Source organism: Choristoneura fumiferana, chromosome Z (genome assembly GCF_025370935.1).
Source record: "Choristoneura fumiferana chromosome Z, NRCan_CFum_1, whole genome shotgun sequence".
In the NCBI taxonomy this organism is placed as follows: Eukaryota; Metazoa; Arthropoda; class Insecta; order Lepidoptera; family Tortricidae; genus Choristoneura; species Choristoneura fumiferana.
In genome coordinates, this window is record NC_133472.1 from 41826880 (window position 1) to 41850331 (window position 23452).

Sequence of the window (23452 nt, forward strand, 5' to 3'; positions counted from 1 at the left end):
CCGTCTCTATCTAAACACTATCTGTATATCTATATTTCCATAATAATATTAAGATACGGCAAAATCAGGAATTGTCAAATACCGTATTAAATGCCTTATCGAGGTAACAGATTTAGATAGTCAGTTACTGACAGCGCCTTAAATGTGCTGACATTTCTAGAAACAGAAATTTGGCAACAAAAGTAGATTTTAACTAGAGTTTTAATAAAATATTAGCTGTATCTCTTTAGCTGTAATTTATCCTAGTTTAAATTGTTTTAAAATAAATGCTATTCGTTTTGTTGTTACATTCATTAAAACTGTGTAATTTTTTTAGTAAATATAAACATATATTTATTTTTTTATGTATAAATAATGTATAATTTCTAAAAACCCTGCGACTTGCCAGGTCCGGCCGCAATCCTGGTAAAGGGTCAAAAAACCTGACATGTCAAGACAAATAACGTATGGCAACCCTAGGTCACCCCGGTACCTCTATAAGTGAGACAAACTTGCTGAATGAGGGCTATCGCGTATGAATTCGCCACTAGAGGCGCTAGTGTAGCGTGAGGTCTCCGAAATGTCAAATCTCATAGTTTTTGGGTGAGCTACGCGAGTTTATTTATAATTAGAAATTTTGTGAATATTTTACAATATCTGAAATTAATTATGGCAAATATGCATTTCGGGGCAATGAATGTCTGTGTTCTGAGACAGTTTTGTCTTTCGGAAACCTTTGTCCTCCCTTTTTTCCGAACAAAACGGGGACTATGCAACACTGTGGCATGCGTGATATTTTTATGGTACGGTTTTAAGGTGTATTAAATATGATTTGAATCTAAACTTTGTTTTCACGCCCGTAATAACAGACTCTGAAAGTCATACTTAAAAACCTTACGCAACAGTGCGCCATCTAGTGAGACAAAAAACGATAGCCCTCATTCAACACTTCTTCATTTAATTAAAAAGCTAAACTGACCTGAAATAATCGTTCTTGCAGAATATATTGCTGTCTCGCGCGTAACACCTCTGCTCGGAGTCCAAAGGCATCTTGCACTCGCAGCACCTCAGGCAAGGCGTGTGCCAGCGTCGCTCCAGGGCCAGGAGGTAGTATCTGTCCGTGATGCGGGAGCCGCAGCCCGCACAGTCCTCAGGGGGGGGCGGGTCGTCCGGGGGCTCCCGCTTGCGACAGGAAGTGCAGTCGCGCGGGGAGCCGGGGGACGCGGCGGGCGCGGCGGGGGAAAGGTCGCTACCGGCCTCATACGATGATATGTACCGCTCATTCTGTTGCTGGAAAAGGGGGCATTGGTCAGTGGGAGTGATAAGTAGAAGTGAGACACTGCATTGAGTAAGCAGTAGGGTAGGGTAGGCAGTGCTAGTGCTGCGCTAACAAATGCCCAGAAATGCCAGGGTGCAAGTTTGTTACTTTTTACCCAACTGCCCGAACGAGGGTTATGTTTTTCGAGCGTAGTATATGGTCCTCGCTGCAGCCTAAACGGCTGGATGGATTTTAACATTAATAATATAATAATAAATATCACGGGACAATTCACACCAATTGACCTAGTCCCAAAGTAAGCTTAGCAAAGCTTGTGTTATGGGTACTAAGCAACGGATAAATATAATTATATAGATAGATACATACTTAATTACATAGTATAAACACCCAAGACCCGAGAACAAACATTCGTATTTTTCATACAAATATCTGCCCCGACACGGGAATCGAACCCGGGACCCTCAAGCTTCGTAGTCAGGTTCTCTAACCACTAGGCCATCTAGTCGTCATATACACAAACCAGACAGTAAGTTATAATCAAGTCAAGCATTTTACGGTTACCCGACCGAGAAGTAAACTCTAGCAGTTAACCAAATTAAGGTTATAAAGATTTTAGCGGACTCTATTTAAAACGCGTGCTAATTCTAGATTTTTATAGCTTTACAGCTGCGGTTCGGTTATGGTAAACTTTTAAAGCGAAATAAACCAGTTTCGTAAAGTTAAAACGTACTCGTACGGCCAATGTGTCTAAAAATTAATAAGTTTATGGTAAAAAAATCATTTTTAATAATAATATAATAACCCGTTTCATTCAGGCAACATGGCCCATACAATAAATACCTAACAGACTAACATACATATATTATAAATAAAAACAAAATTAGATGACTGGTGGTAGGTGGTGACTAGGTCCCTGGTGTGTTATTCATCTGCGGCATAATACAAGCAAAAAAATTATACAAAACACGTTACGAAATATTTCTTCATACTAAAGGGGTCGTGCCATGAAAAAGATTGCGAAACACTGCCCTAAATTATAAAAACAACGGCATCCTACATTTTCGCAGAAATATTATATCCAAATGTTTTTGCCAAACCGTTTTATTTACCAACTCTTAAATATTCTCCGAAACCAATCATTTTTCTCTGTGTATTTTCCACATGATTTTAAAGAACACAGTACCTTACCTAAGTTAGGTTTGTTTTACGAAAGTTCCGAAAAAAAATGGTTTCAGAGAAAATTATGAGTTGGGAAATAAAATAGTTTGGCCAATGAAACATAAATTTGGAAATAATATTTCGCCGAAAAAAGAACCATAATCAACTCTTTACTGTATTTGACCGCCCAGAGGGAATAAATACCTACAATATCAAATAAATAAATATTGTAGGACAATTTATACCACTTAACCTAGTCCCAAACTAAGCTAATCTTGTACTAGGGGCACTAGACAACGAATAAACATACTTATGTAGATATAAACTAGCTGTCCGCGAATAATTACACAAAAAAAAACATAAAATCGGTCAAGCCGTTTCGAAGGAATTTGGTCACAAACATTTTTAACTCGAGAATTTTATATATTATACCTTCCGCCGCCTAACTTTACCTAAAAGTTCATTGCCCCGACTAGTACCACAAAAACTATAAAGGTATAATTCCAATAATTGTATAGGCATGCCGTTAAGCGATTCGAACACAATCCTGGAGTAAAGTAAAGACGTTGCATAAAAAATGTATCTCAAAAATGCGTCAAAACTGAGTATTAAGTAATGAATAAGGCAGATTTATATGGCGCGTGGTATAGAAGAAAGATGTATACTTAAAACACATTTTAAACACCCAAGATCCGAGATCAAACACGTGTTTTTCATACAAAAATCTGCCCTGACCGAGGTTAGGACAGGCTTTCTAGCCATTGGGCAAAACTGGACGTAAAACACTTGGCTAGTTTTATCATAACATCTCGCAGTAGACGTTCAGGTATGACATAATGTGATGATGTAGGTCAGTACAGATACGGCACTGGGGTCACCGAGCTGAGGGCCATTATCTATCGCAGTTATTACAATCCAATCGTAAACGCTGTGAACGTGAAATCTACTATTATTAACATGAAGAAAATTTATGTTCATAGTATTGCCAGGTTATCTTATGTTTTATTTAACTTGAAATGTTCGTAAGTTTTCAAATCTTGCCAGTTGAATTTCACACACTTGTAATAAAACCCATCGCCTTGTCACACACATAAAAATTGGTTCGGATAATGTCAATATAACGGCAAACCAAGCCAATGACAATTACAGTCAAAAGAAAAAAAACTTGCTTAAAATTTCTAATGATTAACCATAGGCATAATCTATGACTGATAATTTCGAACAGTTTAACTACTTGCTTAATAAAATTGATCGTAGGTCTCAAGTTATGTAATTTAAAGAATAGATCATAATACATGTATTTGCGGTCTCAAAGATGCAATAATATCACTAAATGATCACTAATTTGTTTTTATTCAAAACGTTGCACTTGCTGACGTGACAACTGTCAAAGATTCGCTTCTCTTCCGTGTCAAATTATTATAAATTGCCGCTCGAAAAAAAAACAATATTAATTAATTACGACCTGGTAGTTAATGCTAAACTTAAATATTATTGCATCGATTCATAGCACTAAGACAATTGGTTATTATTGCCTTTGTATAAAAAATACATGTTGTATAAATACTACTATTGGGTACGAGTATGGAAAATTGACAGCTCGTAATATACGACCAAGCAGAAAATGCCATTTTAAAATACAACAAAAAAAACATGGAGAACTATATCCTAAATATCGTCAGAAATGGAATCTTGTTACGTAGACTCAGGAAAAATACAATTACTTATAGTATATTTGTTTCTAAATATATTTCAGCACAATTACTTTTTGACAAATTCATTTGGACCATATTCATTTTGGTCCGAATTCAAAATGGTCAATTTATGTGGACGACTTTCCATGTATATTTATCGTTTTTTTTTTTATACGACTGGATGGCAAACAAGCAAGTGGGTCTCCTGATGGTAGAGATCACCACCGCCCATAAAGATCTGCAACAATTGCAGACGCTGCCAAAATATACCTCAAGTTATCACCGGCTGTCTTACTCTATGCAAGCACTGCTGCTTCACGGCAATACAGTAATTTCAATACAGTATTTGACTATTTTTTACTTATTTTATAAATCAAAGCATGTCATCGGATGTAAAAACAATTTTTAAGTTTCAAGATTACACATTGAAAGATATATCTTAAAAGTATATATACCTACATACATACTTGCATACATGTGACCTCACAAGTAACTAGCACCATGCCTACTACATAGAGAAAAACGTTTTAAGAACACAGATATACCTACCCATACATCTTTTTAAAATCAGTGTAAATTCAATTTTCATCCAATTTGTTTTTCTTCGCTTAACTTTGGCTGCATCTATAGTTGCGTTATAATATATACGATATTCCAAATTCAGGCGTTGTAAAATACCGTATACTTGATTTATATACAGTTCTGGACTTGTGTGTCCCGGTTTTTTCCGTCGGGAGTGACATTCTCGCTACCGACGGCAATTTACTGCTAGTCTTTCTAGGACAAAAATGTGGCTGACGTTTACGTTTGTAAGTTGTTGTTAAAAAAACATTTTTAATAAAAAAATTAAAAAAAAATGTTTTGCTCACTGTACCTACTTGCGTTGTCATCCAAACTACATTTCCGTACCAAATTTCAAGTTCATTGGGAGACGATCCTGGCCGGACCAGTATGTACCAGATTATTGTATTATCATCAAATTTACATAACTATGCCAAATTTCAAGTCAACCCGAGCACAGGAAGTGCGTTAAATTTAACCTAAAAAATTTGACCCATACAAACAAACAGGGCAAGTTAAATAAAAGCTTGTAAAAAGTGTCCAACTATATCTAACCTATTGCTATGTCTGTCAGTCATGAGCTCTAGGTATCTTATGAACCATAATAAATAGTAGGTATTTGAATTGACATTCCAGAATTTCTCTCAATTAATAATGAAAATTCGCACTTTAAAGTTGAATATTTCACAGAGCACTGAATCGAAAAATTGTTTTTTAAACCCCCTGACGTATTTGCCTAAACGGTTGGATGCGAAATTAAACAAAACACTCGGGGTTTAAAACTAGGTTTACAAGATAGGCAGTACGCTGAAGATCAAGATCAGAGCTGGCCAAACCCAGCCCCGCGGGCCAAAAGTGACCCTTCAAGGCACTGTTTTTCAATCCGTGGGTCGTGACCCCCCGAGGGGCCACGGATGCCCCTTAAGTAAAAGTTTAAAATACTCTCATCGTTTTTGTGTAGAGTCAATGTTTGTATTACCAACGTAAGATAATACAAATAACTGTAAGAGGAGGTAAGCAGGGGGCCGCCAAATATTTTTTAAAACAAAAGGAATCAGCGTCCCGATAAAGTTAAAAAAACACTGCTCCAAGGCATTTCAATGTGCCCGCCCGCCAACGCGTCCATGGGCCAATTTTTCATGGACACATTTTTCTTTGTAAATTTTAATAGTTATGTGTATCACAAAAAGTAGTAGCCCACCGCCGCCTTAGACTTAAACAATTTTGCCCACCTAGAAAATAATCTATTGGCCAGCCTTGTTGTACATAAATGTAAGTTATAGGTTTTACAGGAGTTGAGGTCACGCACACAAGCCATGTATACTATAGGTCATTCACGATGACGCGTGCCGTGGTTCTTATTACAATGTCATTAATGTCTAATTTTGACAAAATCACGCGTCTTCGTGGATGTCACTAGATATAATGAGAGCGGGATTTTGACACTCACTCATTCATTTAATTCATTCGCCTTTTGTGCAATCAGTTCTTTTTGTAGCTTTGTCTGTAATCATTCATTTCAACTCTGGTGGAACTACCTATAGATGACCGTATAGTCCAGTAGTCAGTAAACCTTACTACCTGTAAAGCATGAGGTGCCGGATTCTATATCTAGTCAGGGTAAATACATGTGCCTATAAATGATAAATAAACGTGTTTGCTTTCGTATCTTAGCTGTCTAATATGTGTTTATCTAAATAAGTATGTTTATCCGTTACTTAGAACGCATATCTAATACACACTTTGCTTAGTTTGTGACTTGATCAATTTATTTATTTGTTTGTTATATGGATGACAGGATAGCCAAGTGGTTAGAGAAACTGAGTGAAGCTTGAGGTTCCAAGCTCGATCCTCGGTCGGGCAAATATCTTTATTAGGACGTTTAATACGTAAATGAGTATGTATTTATTCATATAAGTATGTGTGTAATTTTCCCAGCATCCATAATACAAGCTCCTCAACACCAAACACAACTAACATAACTAACTGCTCCTCTCATCCACTCAAAGGTTGACTGGTAGAGATCCGCCTTTGTACAAGTATCTCAAAGTTTGCCAATTGTATTTTGTTTCTTTGCCTTTGTACAATAAAGAGTTTACATACAAGCTTTTTACATTTTGAAACTAGCTCTGCCGGCCTCAATTATACCATCATATTAATAAAAAACTTAAGTTATTAAATATACTGAGCGGGAAAAAAAGTGGCCCTCAAATGTATGCAGTAATAGGTAGGTAATTTTGTATGTAGAGTGGGCCAAATTTTGTGCCACTGTGTATATTTTCGCGAACGTTATTTTTTGTTCACTTTATAGTCATCTCTCAACTACCAACTTTGGACACACAGCGGTGAAGAAGGGAAGGGGAAATCACCACACTATTTACCCAGAAAAGTCGTCACAAGGTTCACCAGAGCCAGATTAAGCCAGCGTGGGGCCTGTAACAAATTTTTCATCACACTTGCTCGTAAACAGTGTCGTAACATGCAGGCTACCTTGGTTGCAACCCCCCAAATAAAACCCTCGACCTTAATGTGCTTGTCATGAAACCCGTGGTCGGTAAATGAGTCAGTGCCCGTACGCTGCTGCAGGACCACATGCACACGCGGCTCAGGCACATGCTGCGGGAGGGGGAGGGCATGCAGCGCTGCCAAGAGCGCAGCCCAAGGTATCGCCAATATTTGGAACAATTATATTTTTTCTTTTAGAAATAGAAAAATTACTCGCAAATGTGATGAAAAATATTGTATGTCGCACGGGCGGTACTAGAATTACGAACATCGACTCATTAAAGCCCTCAGTCTTCGTCTTCGGGCTTCTAATACTCTCTCGTTCGTAATTTCTTTACCACCCTTAAGACACAATGTACTATTATCATGGGATCCTTGATAATGCTTCAACTTTATACCTAGTATTAAATAAAATATACTCAGTGGCACAGAATTTGGCCCACTCTACATACAAAATTACCTATTACTACATACATTTGAGGGCCACATTTTTTGCCGGTCAGTATATTATAGTCGTTCGATATCATGTTATTCTTTGGCGGTGGTTTCTTGTTGGTTTTGTGATGGCACTATTGTGGTTACGTTTATTTAAAAAAAAACATGCTTCTATCTAAATTGTAATTTATTTTATTGTAGTACTCTCAGAACTTTCTCCTTACTGTGCCTCTATCTAACTCCAAATTCTATGTATATTCTTATACTGTCCAGGCTATTCGGTTGTGGAACTCCTTACCGATTGACTTACGACGCGCAAAATCTTTGTCACTATTTAAGTCTATGCTTAAGGAGCACTATCTGTCATCTTGCAATTATTAGCTTTATGATAATTTATTTATTTGTTGCTGTTTATCTCACCGCCTATATTTATTTTAGACGTAATTATATGTACGATATAATTATGTATGTATTCGTAGATGTATTTCTGTTGCGTTTTAATTTTCTGATCTACTTTTGATGCACCACCTGTTGTAAACTAGTCCTTCCTTCTTTCTGTAAGAAAGGTTGCCTGGAAGAGATCGCTCTTATGCGATAATCCCGCCTATTGCTTACCTTGTATTTTTTCTCTGTGTATCTGTTTTCTGTATCGCTAACTATGTCTGGTGTACAATAAAGAGTCTTTGTATTGTATTGTATTGTATTTTTTACGATCAAGCGTTGGTGCGGGGGGGGGCTACATGCGCGGAGCCTTTAGGATTTGCAACACTATCACTATTGATCCTCACATCCGAATGACCACGACCACAGAATAATAAATCCTAAAATAATAATAATCATCTCTGGACATCGCTAATATCAAGCATTCGAACACTGGAAGGTTGAAGATGTCAGTGGAATTAGACTAAACATAGATAAATTAAATAAATATGAAGTTAAATTTGGAGCCTGATTCACCGCCATCTGATAACATCCTTATGTTGTACGAGACGGATATATCGATGGCCTAGAAGAAAAATGTGCTATGTGCAAAATTTTGAATTTTTATCATTTGAATGCCAAATATACGAAATTAGTTAAAATAAAAAATGAAAATTTTGCACTTAGCATATATTTGTGTTTTAGACCATCGATAATACTGTCTCTACCTATTTGAACAAAAATGTATCTTTAAGTTATCTACCCTCTACACCGTAACATGCCATGACCGTAACAGGAACGTGCCAATAACGGAATGTCAAACGCATACATGACACGCGACTGCGACGGTTGGCTACGGATCGTGCTAGTGGGCAAAGTTTTCGATACAACGAATATATTTTTGCCTGACACGTAGCTGATACGATCATGGTATGGGTAGATTTCTTTATTAATAACTAAACGTTGACCGCGACTTCGCGACTCGAATCTTAACCTAGTGTTTGAGATTTTTTTTTTATTCGACTGGATGGCAAGTGGGTCTCCTGATGGTAAGAGATCACCACCGCCCATAAACATCTGCAACGCCAGGGGTATTGCAGATGCGTTGCCAACCTTGAGGCCTAAGATGGATTGCTAGATTTAATCCCAATCCTGGTGGCAATATCGTCGCAATATAAAAAGTGGCTTATGCGTCATACAGATATCTATCTGTTTACGCGAATTTCATCTGAATCCGTCACGTTCTTTTAGCGTGAAGGAGTGACAAACAAACACACATATACTCACACACTATCGCATTTATAATATAAGCAGGATAATATAATAACATAGAGTTAGATTAACAGGTAAGTACCCACCCAAAAGGTATATTTCGTTTTGTTCTGAGGTTCAAAAACAATTTTCGTTCCTAGTATAAGAGTATGGACTATGGTGTACCTACTTTACTTATAATTGTGCTTAATGCGATTCTCTAGCTACATATTAAAAACACCAATGCTTAGAAACACCAACGGTTTAAAAGCTACACAACATATAAACATAGATGGCCCAAAATTCTACAAAAAATGAAATGAAAATAAATAGGGTACCTTTTTATAGTTTTATGACTTAAATGAATACTTTTGTAAAATATTTTTATTAATAATGTATGGATTAACAAAAAATTTAAATTGCAATACGCCGACCAAATCAACAAAACGTATGTCCAAAATGTGCAAACTAGGTACTCTTCATAATTTAACATAAGTAATAAACGTTTCATATTTCTTAGTTAGCATTAGCAATATAAATAAGATAAACTATATTAACCAGTATTTTTAGTATATATCTTGTTACCTAATTCGTGTTAAACTTGAATTGTAAAAAGCATTTTTAAAAAAAAGGTAGATGAAGATCGCGCTTTCTTTCTAATACTAAAAACATTTAAGTAGAGATATCTCACAGTACCGTATAAAGACTAGCCAACGTTTTATTTTTATGTCTTGTTAAAGATACGTGTATTACGTTATTAGTATCTAGGTACAGATTTATATCAAACATTTCACAAATTATTAAAAGTAACGTAAATAATATTTTTAATTACAAACGCATATATATTATTTCTTTTTTACTATCTATACGCTTGCTTAATGAACAAAAAAAACATACAAAATTACAACAAATTTGTCACTATGAATTAAATACGTCAACATAATCGCAGGTAAAAGCGTAAGTGGGCAATAAGTAAAAAATGGGTCAAAATCCTAACTTAATTATAATAAGCTTTTACATTTACTAGCACAGTAAGTACCTGTACATTAATGTATATTTCTATAATTATTTATTATTTACACACAATATATAATTGAGAAATTGTTAAACTAATTGGTAAAAAAAGAATATGAAAAGAAAAACTAAAGTAGTCTCTTTCGAATCCTATTGGTAATTTATATTTTTATTTGCACACTAATGTAAGTCGTTTTCTATCTTGACCATAATAATAAATATTCTCATGATAACAAATTTTACTCACTGCCAATTTGGATTACAATGCGAAAACAGCGAAAAGAAATTAGCATAAAATACGCTCTTTATATTTTTTTTACAATTTTGCCCATTTGGATCAAAACGTTTCAAATTGTCAATGCTGACCCAAATGGGCAAAATTTTGCGAAGGATAACGAACGGTGGAAAAATCAAGAGGCAGAATGTCCAGCAGTAGGACACGACTGCATAAAAAACTTATTTGGTTTGGTATGTCTGTGCCAATTTTTTTAAATAAAAACAAACCAAAATTTTAAACAAAAAAAGCCAACCAACTCACCCAGTGCATCGTTCCCCTATCTTCGTACACGCCCATTTGGGGGTCAATTTTTCCGCTTTTACTCGCACCGAACGCCCGGGCTCTTGCCCCACTGCACTAGACACTCCCGCGCATCGCGTGCGTGCACGGTGGCGACGCGAGGCCGACTGCCGTGGTAGGGCGGAGGCGGGCCCGGCGCCGCCCCCGCCCACGGAAACTGTGGTGGGAGCAGCAGAGGGGAAAAGGTACCTACGCTTTTTACGGGGAGCCGACGGAATGATTTTTAAGCTTTTTAAAATGTTTCATGAAGTCTGTTGGAAATTTGTCCAAATAGCAGTCCTCTATGTTGATATCTATTTTCTGTATCGCTTACTTGATGTCCCATAAAAATTCATTGGTATATTGTTCAGTCACCATCACGAACATCAAAATGGTCTACGTGCTCAAAAATAACAGAACACGTAATAACGTGACTGATATTCAGGGATATTTGAACACCTAAAACAGAATCCGTTCAAACCGTTGTCGCCATTTTTTCGCTTTTGCTATCATTGATAAGCTCACGTTATTTAACAGGTTTTATGTATCGTAGATATCGATGATTACTTATGTACCTATGCTGGCGACTGTAGCTATAGCTAAGTATGTACTTAGGTACACTAAACTTTCGAAAATAGTTGGAATTTGAAATTTTGGATAATTAATAACAGTAATACTTAATTCAAAAAAATTACTACCTAGACATTCCGTTGTGTGACAAACAATTTATCGTACATAATCTACCTAGGTATGGGCAATTTTCTTAGTACAACGGAACTTTGCCCAGCCAGTCGTTTTGTATGGTTGACAACCGGCCGAAAATTTGAATAGGGCCCAAATTTTAAACTCCACCTAAATTCTAAATACTGCATAATTTTATATTTTTTGCATAATTACCTAACACATCGTTCAATCCCTACAAAATCACAACATGATTTAAAATACACTTCATTCAATTTTCAAAGAATTTCTTACAAGTATCTCCAATTATTTCCTGTTTATATATTTCCCCCTTTAATTACCTAAACAGAGAGGTCAACGACCTACTCCTGTCTGCGATACGTACCTACCGACCATCGAGATTCGGAAACTCGGTAGGTATATAACTAATTTTAATACTAGGTATACCTACTCTGGGCACCAAAATTTGGCCCACCCTACATAATAACCTATTATTATATTTTAATACACTACCTACCTGAAAAAGTTGTTTGCATTTCGAAATACATAGTTCCCCACACACTTTAGAATTTGTTATTATTTGAAATATTTACAGTTTCAGCTTTTATTTAATTTGCCCTGTTTGCTGGTTGTTGTTTTGTTGAATCAAATCTGTCAAGTTCATTTTGCCCCACATCCAATGGTCAAATCGACTTGATATTTGATGCACGAGTTGGATGACAATGCACTATGCGACAGTTGTCGAAAAGTACAGTCAACAAAAAAAGTTCGTATCAAAAATTATTTTTAACAGAAACCTACAATTGCTGATTAGTTTATGATAAACAAGACAGGGTTCCGTAGCCATTAGCAAAAAAATTAAGTAACTAATATTTTTCTAAGGATTACGTACTTCGATGACCGCATGGCCAAGTGGTTAGAGAACCTAGATACGAAGCTTGAGGTCCCAGGTTCGATTCCCGGCCTGGGCAGATGTTTTTATGAATAATACGAATGTTTGTTATCGGGTCTTGGATGTTAAATATATATTTAAGTATGTATTTATCTATATAAGCATGTTCATCCGCTGCCTAGTATCCGTAGTAGGTACATGCTTTGCTTAGTTTGGGACTAGATTAATTGGTGTTAAGTGTCCCATGATGTTTATTTATTATTATTTTATTTTTTTCGTTTATACCTTAGGCTGCTATTTACATTTAAACTACTACTAATTCTCAAGCAATCATAGCCGTTATAATTTTCCTTGTAAATTTGATATACTCACTACCACCCTGAATGTTTATTTTTTCCACCCAACAGTTAAGATTTTAGAGGGGGGGCGAAAAAATCGTTTTGGCAACCTCCCAGTGGTTTTAAAAGACCTAGGTACTCGTATATAACGATATCCCACACTAACTATAGGGTGTCGAGAAATAAAAAAATCACCCCCACTTTACGGCTATGGGACATACCCTAAAAAAACTTTTTTTTTGTTTTAACACATGTCGGCTTGACTGATATGTATATTTATGCCAAATTACAGCTTTGTAGTACCTACCAAACGGTCTCTGAGCATAGCCGCGGACAGACAGACAGACATGGCGAAACTATAAGGATTCCTAATTGACTACGGAACCCTAAAAAGTAACTATGAGTGAATTTTTATCTTCAAAATTTTTGTACAGTCAAGGGCAAAGATATCGACACGGCCAAAGTTGCAAAAATATGTATACACGGGCTTAATGGTAACTGCATAAAGCCGTGTATACATATTTTTGTAACTTTGGCCGTGTGATATCTTTGCCCTTGACTGTAGCAAAAGCTGTATTTGCTCAACCTTGACTTATCCTGACCTGAACTCCAACCTTCAACACGACTCAATATTAACTGCCCTTGATTCTAAAATAAGACATAATCCACCACCTACGTACGTCTTAAAGGAAAACATCTTTATAAATCCCTTTCGACTAGGGTTTCCATGAATAAATGAAAAATCCCGACAAAAATACTGATATCGCCCTAAAAGTCCTGACATTTTTTGTAACAGTGATTACGCAGCAGGTAGGTACTACGCTAACTGCTCGCTATTTATTATCGAGATCTCTTTAGCTAAAATTTATCCTATGTTGATTTGCTTTAAAAGAAGTATTATTAATTTTGATTCATCATGTCAGCCGAAAGACGTCCACTGCTGGACATAGGCCTCCCCCAAGGCTCTCCACTCAGACCGGCCTTGTGCTTTCCGCATCCACCGCGATCCCGCGATCTTAACCAAGTCGTCGCTCCATCTTGTTGGAGGCCTACCGACAGCTCGTCTCCTGGTCCACGGATTACCTGGTTACTACTTAATTTATCATATCACTCATGAACAACGGTGTAATAAATATGTCATGAAATCATGTTGAATTTTTTTTCAATGAGGTCATTTCTAAAATTCCGGACACTTGGCTTGGCTAGTCCGGCCGCAATCATGGACCAAGGGTCAAAAATCCGGACGTGTCCGGACAAATCCTCACGTATGGCAACCCTATTCTACAGACGGCTAATTAAGCAAATAAACTTTAGAATGGGTGTTCTACGAGCGTTTAAACTGTTATTAGTTTCTCGTCGCATTAAATATAGGTATTGAAGGAATTAAAACTAGGAAGAAATTTCAATATATTGTAATAAATTGTAGTTGTACCACATGTGACCTGGTTATTCTACCGATAACCACATGTACGGCATATCTATTGATAGTAGCCGAGGATCGTGCCATTCTACCTATGTCCAGCAGTGGACGAACAGAGGCAGATTGATGATGATGATGATTCTAACCAGTATAACCATAGTAAAAGAGAAGTATGTAAACTCCTACCCTTTAGGAGACTTAACTGCCTACCCCGGCGCGGACGCTTAGGGTTGTCGATGTCTATTTTAGATTAATTACCTACTGGGAAATAATTTTAGTACGAAAACTAACTTAAAATTGTCTTATGTCTGTGTCTGTCTAGACAAACAAGATTCTATGCCGCTATATTATTATTATACTAAATTTAAAAATATTATTTATAAATTCGCTGGAGTGGCAATGGCGACTATAAGTACTCGTACATACTACTCATGTTTACCTACACATAATCATCATCCCAGCCTATATACGTCCCACTGCTGGGCACAGGCCTCCTCTCAGAACAAGAGGGCTTGGGCCGTAGTTCCCACGCGGGCCCAGTGCGGATTGGGAACTTCACACGCACCATTGAATTTTAATGACCAAAAATGAATTCACAACCTTTTGTCCACCCAAATCACGGTATCACAGTAATTCTGTATTATAAATTAATACGTTATAGGTTTGATTTTTGTCACATTAATGCCGCGATGAAATTTCAAAACGTCAGAGCATCAGAGCCATAAAAGTTGCGGACGCTAGGTGGCGCTGATGTCGTGCACAGAGCCAATATAGAGCTTTTATACTGTGTCTACTTCTCTTGGGTATGTCAAATTAATTTTCTTGGTTTGCTTCGTTTAATATTTTTAATGTATTTTTCGAAATCCTCATTGCTTCTATATCTCGGTCTTGAACCTCATTAAAATATTTACAATCAACACATTTCTTGAAACTGTCAACTTCTTTTAAAATAAAATTATATACTTATAGTTATAAACAGTTTCCCGTTATTGGCTATTTACGAAAATACCCGGTTAAGTTTACTCCCCATAGAAATCAATTTTAGAAAAATAAACTTAATAAATACCTAAGTAAGTGGTGGTTTTATCTGCTCTATATAAGTCTATTAAAACACAACGAGTGCATACTCTCCGCGTGATGGATTGCTACTAAGTCAAAAAGACAATTGTCATTTTCTACAACACAAATCTTTCCGATTTCCCCCGAAACCCGAAGGTTTTTCTAAGAGCTCACGGATTGTACGTCCTTGTGTAGCCTTATTGAACATTCGTTCTGATTTCAAATTAGAGGACAGTAATGAAATTTCATATAACATTGCTGGCCATGGCCAGCAAAGAGATTGTCTTTTGTTTCAATTGGTTTTATTTCTTTTAAGCGGCTCGTAGACGGGCCATATTTACACTGCAATTTGTGGCCGGCAACTATTGGTGTCCCTCTCTTACTCACATGTTAGACAGGGACACCAATAGTTGCCGGCCACATGTTGCAGTGAAAATATGGCCCGTCTAGGAGCCCCTTTACTAGCTGGTGCCCGCGGCTTCGCCCCCGGTGTAGTTTTTTTTTAATATTCTAAATCTTCTTTTATAAGAACCTTCTCCTGGCAACAGCAAACACAACAAAAAAAGAATTAGCGAAATCGGTCCAGCCGTTCACGCGTGATGCCGTGACCAAGGGAAATGGATTCATTTTTATATATTAAGATCTATGGCATACTTTCTTATGTGTATTTTCTTTTTAAATATAATAAACAAGGATGGTCATTTATTTTTAATAATTTATTAAAATAACAAATTAATGAGGCATCGTCATCGTATCATTTTATTTTTTAATAGCATTATAATTAGATATTGTATATAATTAAGATGTCTTTTTCTCTCCACGACGAACGCAGACGGAAGATCCTGGGGACCAAGACATTAAGTAAGTTATCATCCCAGCCTATATACGTCCCACTGCTGGGCACAGGCCTCCTCTCAGATCAAGAGGGCTTGGGCCATAGTTCCCACGCGGGCCCAGTGCGGATTGGGAACTTCGCACGCACCATTGAATCGCTTCGCAGGTTTGTGCAGGTTTCCTCACGATGTTTTCCTTCACCGCAAAGCTCGTGGTAAATTTCAAATGTAATTCCGCACATGAATTTCGAAAAACTCAGAGGTGCGAGCCGGGGTTCGAACCCACGACCCTCTGCTTGAGAGGCGATAGGTCAAACCACTAGGCCACCACGGCTTCTTATTAATTTAATTAAGTAAGTATCTACTCACAAACGACAAAGCAAGGTTTCTGTAACGGCGGTTCAGTGGCGAAGCCTCTATAGAACACTATTCCCACTAGCTCGCCCAATATTTACAAAATAGGACAACAGGACATACATTTTATGAAAAATGTAAGCGATCTTTGCTTCGGCTTTACCATGGAAATTATTTGATTACATGAGTCTAAAGTCTAGTTTACCACGAACTTTGCGGTGAAGGAAAACATCGTGAGGAAACCTGCACAAACCTGCGAAGCAATTCAATGGTGCGTGTGAAGTTCCCGATCCGCACTGGGCCCGCGTGGGAACTTTGGCCCAAGCGCTCTTGTTCTGAGAGGAGGCCTGTGCCCAGCAGTGGGACGTATATAGGCTGGGATGATGATGATGATGAGTCTAAATAAATATTTCCAAAATAAAATTGATGTAAGGCAGTTGTGTCACCTCCGGCGAGGAAACAATTGGCTATCGACTATTTTCTCGCTCAAGAAACGAACAAAAGATATAAGATCCTGTGTGAGTAAAAGAGACACATATTTAAATAGTTGATCGCTGGCTGTTCACACTGCCGGCGACCACTCCTTCTTACATCTTTTGTCGCAGCGACAAGAGCTATAAAACTCGCTGAGCTATAAAAAACTAGCTCAGCGATGTTAGCTTGGCGACCCCCCCGCCCGTCGCACTCTATCACTCGAAACTACATTCGCTTCTCGCTTCTCGCCCACTCGTTTCTAGTTACTCGCTTCTCGCTTATCGTCTGTGGTGGGACAGTGCCTATGTTCCGAAGTAGGTACCGATTTAATCGTAAATCAGTAAGTTAAAACTGTGGCGTCGTACGAGACTGTATAATTAGAAATAGGTACCCTTATCAACACGTTCTATTTCATCTTTGTCCTAAGGGTAGACACGGGCATATTAGGCAAAGCTCTGCGCAGGGGGCGACACTAGCTCAGACCTCCATGACAACGTCAGTTCTCTTTATATTTTGTCGCCATGACAGATCATGACCAAAGAGTATTAATACCTATAGAAATCATGGTATATTTATTAGTAACAAAATAACATGATATTTACATCGATAGTAACGATAGAGCTATATTTCCAAAAAAATATTGAATTAATATGATATTATGGCATTTAAGATACTCAAAAAACTGTTTACGGTTTTATGCTAGTGCTGCACTCTGACGGCAGAAAATTGCACTAATATTCCCTGTTGAGAACTAAATAAGCCATTCGCCTGTAAACTGTAACGTTAAACGGACCTCGCGACATAAGTCCACAAACACCAAGACGAACTTTCGAAAATTCCCGTAGGAAAGTATTACAATTTCAATTCAAATGTAAAATTTTAATGGTAGGTATACACTAGTGAAACCGCGGGTAAGACTAGTTATAAATCACCGCAATTAAAATAAGCATGCTATTTCTTTCATCGTATCTTAAACGGAATTAAGAGATAAGACGAAGAGCTGAGTAAACATTTTTATTACTTAGTCTTAGACTAAAGCTTTTCACTAGACTTTCCGCGGAGACGTCTTTACTGAAAAATAATTAAACTAATTATAGTTCATTAAAACCACGGAAGAATAAAAACATGTGATTAAAATCACATTTAGGACGTCTTGTAGACTTTTTAAATCTTGATTTAAGGCTTAACTGACAGTTCCTTTATGGATCTGACATGACTTAAGACCACTTAAACCTAGATTAAAAAGCCTGCTAGTGGACGTAAAACAGCCCGCCTTGCAGTAAGAGGATTAAGTTTATCTTACACTCACAGCGCTATCTAGCGGCTTCCTGTAAAAATAATTACACATCACGTCAGATTCCACGCACGAACTCGCTGTTCGTACTGGAGTTGGTAACGCCATCTATTGGTATTCTTTTGAAGATTACTAGCCTTTGTTTTGTTTGTTTTGTGTATGTATGTCTATTTATTACTTTGGTCCTCTCTGTAGCCTAAACGCCTGGACGGTTTTCAATATTATGTATGAGATATCATTTAGATTCGCCAAAACTGTCGGAGTAACATAGGGTATATTTCGTCGAAATGGCGGTCACAAAATAGTAGATTGTACAACAAGAGCATAAAACGAGCCATTTTACCCGAGATGTTCATAGATCCACCCGAGCCGATACGGCGAGGATGGATAGACACGTCGAGGGATAAGTAAATGGGTTTAATGGTCTAGTTTTACGCTCTACTTTTCCCTTCGATTGTTCACTTACTATGTAACGATTATTTTTGCGCCCGCGCAACTAAGCAATAGCCCTAAAAAACGAAATGAAACTGAATACCCTGTCCTTACCATCCCAGAGTCCTATATGCGACATGGTGGTAGAATACGGGTAATAAGCGCAGCAAGTGCCCGTGAGGTTCTCTTCGGGAGGCAGCAGCCAGCGGTGGCTGCAGCTGCAGCAGTTGAGGCAGTACTTGGCGCAGTCCTGGCAGGGCAGCTGGTCTGTCTTGTAGTGGAGCCAGCCGAACCATTCGGGAGTTACCTGGAAGGTGTCGCCGTTATATTCTGCACCTAGCTATAGACTTGAATGTCCATTATTACAATATTAAGTATGTGATAGATAGGGGTTTCTCTACGGGACCGAATCAGAAATGAAGAGATACGTAGAAGAACAAGGGTCACCGACATAGCCAAGCGAATCAGCTCGTTGAAGTGGCAATGGGCGGGCCATATAGCACGGAGAACGGATGGCCGTTGGGGCCGAAAAGTTCTCGAGTGGAGGCCGCGGATCGGCAAGCGCAGCGTAGGACGTCCACCAACAAGATGGACGGATGACCTGGTTAAAGCCGCAGGTTTACGGTGGATGCAGGCCGCTGCCAACCGAAGCAACTGGAGGTCTGTGGGGGAGGCCTATGTCCAACAGTGGACGTCCTACGGCTGAGATGATGATGATGATGATGAGATAGGGTAAATTGTCAAACACAGGGCCACCTTATACTAAAATAAATTCTAGTCACCTGTAAATAGAACTAACAAATCTACCACTGTGCGTTCCCTTCGGCACTTCCTGCCACGTACAGTGAAATTGTGGAATCAACTTCCGTCAACAGTGTTTCCTGACAACTATGACATCGGGACTTTGCAAGAAAAGGGCTTATACTTTCTTAATGACTCTCCTTGAGTAGTTGGTACTCATGGGCAGCGGTGATCGTTTCCCATTCCCATCAGATGACCCGTGTGCTCGTTTGCCTCCCTATCACAATAAAAAAAATCAGTAGCCAGTATTTCACTCCTTACAGTGTAAGGAGGGTTTTTAGGGCACCTTTTCTAGCCCCCTTCCCGGCTGAGCGGGGAAAGCAGTGCTTCCCTTAATAGAGCTGTTGTGTCACTCCAAGTGCTGCCGAACTCATTTTGCCTCCCTTGTTCAATATGAAAGCGACCACGATGCTCTTACCGCACCCTTGGAGCCGCCTGAGTGCAGGCATCAGACAAAGCCCGATTTGCACCAAATCGAACCTCTCTACCTACCTCAACCTATCGCCCCAGGAGTTAAGATTAAAGCGGAGTTCATATCGGAAGCAGTCAAGTACGCGGGATATGTTTAGGTTTACAGGTATACGCGCAAACACAAGTGCACACTCGTCCTCCCTCTTCTGAACCCAGTGGAGCGGGAGACCGCTACGACCGGAGAAGAGCTCAGATGATGACTGACCGACGGCAACTGTACGCCCTCTGCCGTCGCTCTAGGCCTTTCACATTACCTTGCTTTAGCGCCGGATCCACCATACCCGTTGTACATCTGCGTTGGGTTGCCTTCACTACCGGGAAAGGCTTTATGCATTAAGCGCGAGGGAACCGTAGTTAAGCCTGACTGCCGAGGCAGAAGACCCCCTCAACCAGATTTACCCCGCGGGCCAGCGCGGTTTACAGCTGGCAGCTTCTTGGAGCCACTGGTGAGAGATTGTAGGATAAATTACCCTACTACACCCCAAAGGTGGCCAGTAATTGACGATTTACCCTAGCATCTTCTTTTCTTCCTTGGAACTTTCTTTTTTGATACTAAAATTCTTTGCTTCGTGGTAAAAAAAAAACCATACAAATTAATCTGGACATTTTGGAAGTACCTATGCCTACTGCCCAAAAGAGAATAGGGGCCACGTGAGTTTTAATGGTAAAACACCATAACACAATACAAATACTTTTCATGCAATTAAATGTAGGTACATACATAGACCTACCTACCTAATTTTGTTTTAGTTTACAAATACCAGTAACCCTTATTTATTTTTATATTGACTAGTAGATATTCTTTATCATTTAATTTACCTACCTGTCTGGATTTTTTTGTAAATCGGAGTCAAAAAGAGTTTTTTAAAGGTAGTTTTTTTTTTACCTGAGAGGCGTCATACTCCCATTTGAAATGCGGACTGAACTCCACCCAGCGACTGCGCGAGATCATGTAGCGTTGGTTCTCGTAGTATTTATTGCAGTTAGAGTCCCAGCCCATCAGGGTTCCTTCCTGGCAAGAACAATCGTTGCGGGGTAAATCCGACCCGTAGGGGAAATACGACACTGGGGTAATATCGGATACCCACTATATCAGCACTATCGTTAATTAACAGTCAGTTATTTGAAAAAACCTTGCGTCTCAAATCAATGTGTAGGTAAACTGGATTGAAAATATTGTAGACGTATTTTTTTCTTTTGACAATCAAATATAAATTTGTAAAAAAAAATATTTTTTTATTTTTGATGACTGTTAAAGTTAAACTTTGTAAGTCTGTTTTTTTTTGTTACCTCATCACGCCTACAACAATGAGCCGATTTAGATGAAGTTTGTAAACACATGGTTTTAGAGCCCGTTCCCACTTTTTGGGTGTCGGATCTGTTACGTGTCGGATTTCAGTCATTTCTATAGAAAATCGTGTCGGGCAAGCTTCATATAAAATATTCTGCCACTGGAACATCCGATTAAAATCCGACAAGTGGGAACCTAGGAACTAGTCCCGGGGAAGGACATAGGATAGTTTTTATCCCCGAAAATTGCAGTTCCTTTCTACGCGGACGGATTTGCGGGCAACAGCCAGTAATAATAATAAAATAAACCTTCCACTTGACTTACCTTAACAGTGTCCATTCTCCACAGTTTTTCCAAGAGACGGAAAACACCCCCATTCGCTTTTATAGCTTTCTTTAGCAGAGCTAGTTTATCCAAGCCTATTAACGACATTACTATGGATTTTTAATTGTTATCGCGTGAGCGAAAGAAATAATTACGGTTAAAATTTGACAGTCAAGACACGATGTCTAAAAATAAATACCTATGTCAATGTTGACAGTTCCAATGTTTTGTAAAAGTTCTCTTCGCCACCTCTTCGTCACTACTTTGAAAAAATCTCGTAACTCAGATCATGCTCAGATCAACAAAATTGACCCTCGACTTAAAATCCTATCATACTAATATTATAACGCATTCACTGCCACCGACGCATATATGCGTTTTTGGAACTTCCCCCAGTGCCGCTGTCATAATTATTCATACATTTTGAACGCACACGTGCGTCGGTGGCACCTGTGGTCAGTCAAGTCAAGTCAGGTGGCAGTGAATGCGTGAGTACTTATGTGTGTATTAGGGTGGAGCGTGTATGTATGAAGAAAAAAAAGTTGTACAGTCTCGAATACCTCTAAAAACTTGATAATGCTAGTTTGTTACATAAATATTTTTATATGTTTTAGCGTACCTTACCTCAGATTTGATTTTTGAATGAAAATTTCGTAATTTCGCCAAATAGGATACCTATTAAATAAATATTTTTTATGCTGAAAAGCGACGGGACATCAACTTAAATCTAAAATTGTATCAATATTTAGTTTCGTGTTTCAAGCATCATACTTGAACGAAAACTGGTAGTATTGGTAGTTTCGGCAGTCTATTTAATTTAATTTTTTGGTACAGTCTAGGGCAAAGATATCGACGGACACGCCAAAGTTGCAAAAATACGTATACACGACTTTATGCACATAACATTAAGGCCGTGTATACATATTTTTGCAACTTTGGCCGTGTCGATATCTTTGCCCTTGACTGTACCTACATTTAGTGCGTTCCAAAGGTTTACTTAAACTGAGGTATATTTTGAATAATTAAGTATTTTATGGAATTTAAATTAGTTTTTTCAAATCTTTGAATGACGGTAAATATTTTTTAAATAAATTATTAAATATTTAAATAGGGATTCGCGCTGCCATCGTTCATCCACCCATATTTCCTCTCATATTTCGTTTTCTAGTTTTTTTTTTACCGTACAATGGCAAAAACTACTAGACACTGCCAAAATTGTCCTCCAATGGACAGAGCCATATTTTTGTAAAAAAGAAATATTTAAATATTAAATATTTTATATTTTTCACACTTTTGAACCTCCACCCTAGTGTAAATTGTTACTCGTTCACGCTAAAACAGCTGGACCGGATTAGGATAAAATTAAGTGTAGTCTACTTTTCATCCCGATATTCCAACGGGATCGGTATAAAATCCCAAAATTTCAAACGGTAGGTCTACAGACCACAAATTTTATGTGCAATTAAAAATCCACGATGTAATTTTTGGGGATTCCCGTGGGAATTAAGTTCAATTCAACTGCAGGGTCTAATAGGTGATGCGAAGTGGGTGCGAAACCGCGACTAAAGTCTACTAATCATACTAATATTATAATTGCGAAAGTTTGTGAGTGAGTGAGTAAGCGAGTATGTTTGTTACTTCTTCACGCTGAAACGGGTGGACGGATGTGGATGAAATTTGGTATATAGATAGCTGGACATCTGGAATAAAACATAGGCTACTTTTTATTCCAATATTCCCACGTAATAGGGATAAAATCTTGAAACAACAACTGGGCTTAGAGTCATGATATTTGACATGATTGTTTTTAAAGTAACGTCAATGAAAACCACGATTAAATTTTCGGGAATTCCCATGGAAATGGATCTAATGATATACGTGTGCGAAGCCGTGGCTAAACACTAGTAAACTATAACATAGGAGGAGAGCGACATTC

The 23452-nt window shown here is 38.1% G+C and overlaps 2 protein-coding genes across 3 annotated transcripts in view; both read right to left on the minus strand.

Annotated features, from left to right (window-relative positions):
* Positions 1 to 10975, minus strand: part of LOC141429229 (LIM/homeobox protein Lhx9-like) — a 140256-nt gene extending 129281 nt beyond the window's left edge. The window contains exons 1-2 of the mRNA XM_074089539.1: positions 10835 to 10975; positions 959 to 1269 (exon numbers count right to left, since the gene is read on the minus strand). Coding sequence (XP_073945640.1) covers positions 959 to 1269; positions 10835 to 10870 — 347 coding nt within the window. The 5' untranslated portion in view covers positions 10871 to 10975. The remainder of the gene's footprint in view (positions 1 to 958; positions 1270 to 10834) is intronic.
* Positions 10976 to 15978: 5003 nt separating this feature from the next.
* On the minus strand, positions 15979 to 21706 carry LOC141440026 (probable NADH dehydrogenase [ubiquinone] 1 alpha subcomplex subunit 12). 2 transcript variants are annotated; one of them, XM_074104490.1, is made up of 4 exons: positions 21517 to 21706; positions 20788 to 20913; positions 18744 to 18936; positions 15979 to 16084 (listed from the first exon to the last, which is right to left on the minus strand). In XM_074104490.1, the coding sequence occupies exons 1-4, from the start codon at positions 21622 to 21624 to the stop codon at positions 16041 to 16043; spliced, it is 471 nt and encodes a 156-aa protein (XP_073960591.1). In that variant the 5' UTR covers positions 21625 to 21706; the 3' UTR covers positions 15979 to 16040. The 2 variants fall into 2 exon arrangements, with proteins under 2 accessions (XP_073960591.1, XP_073960587.1); XM_074104486.1 differs by having other exon boundaries at positions 18733 to 18936.
* Between the last annotated feature and the right edge of the window lie 1746 nt (positions 21707 to 23452).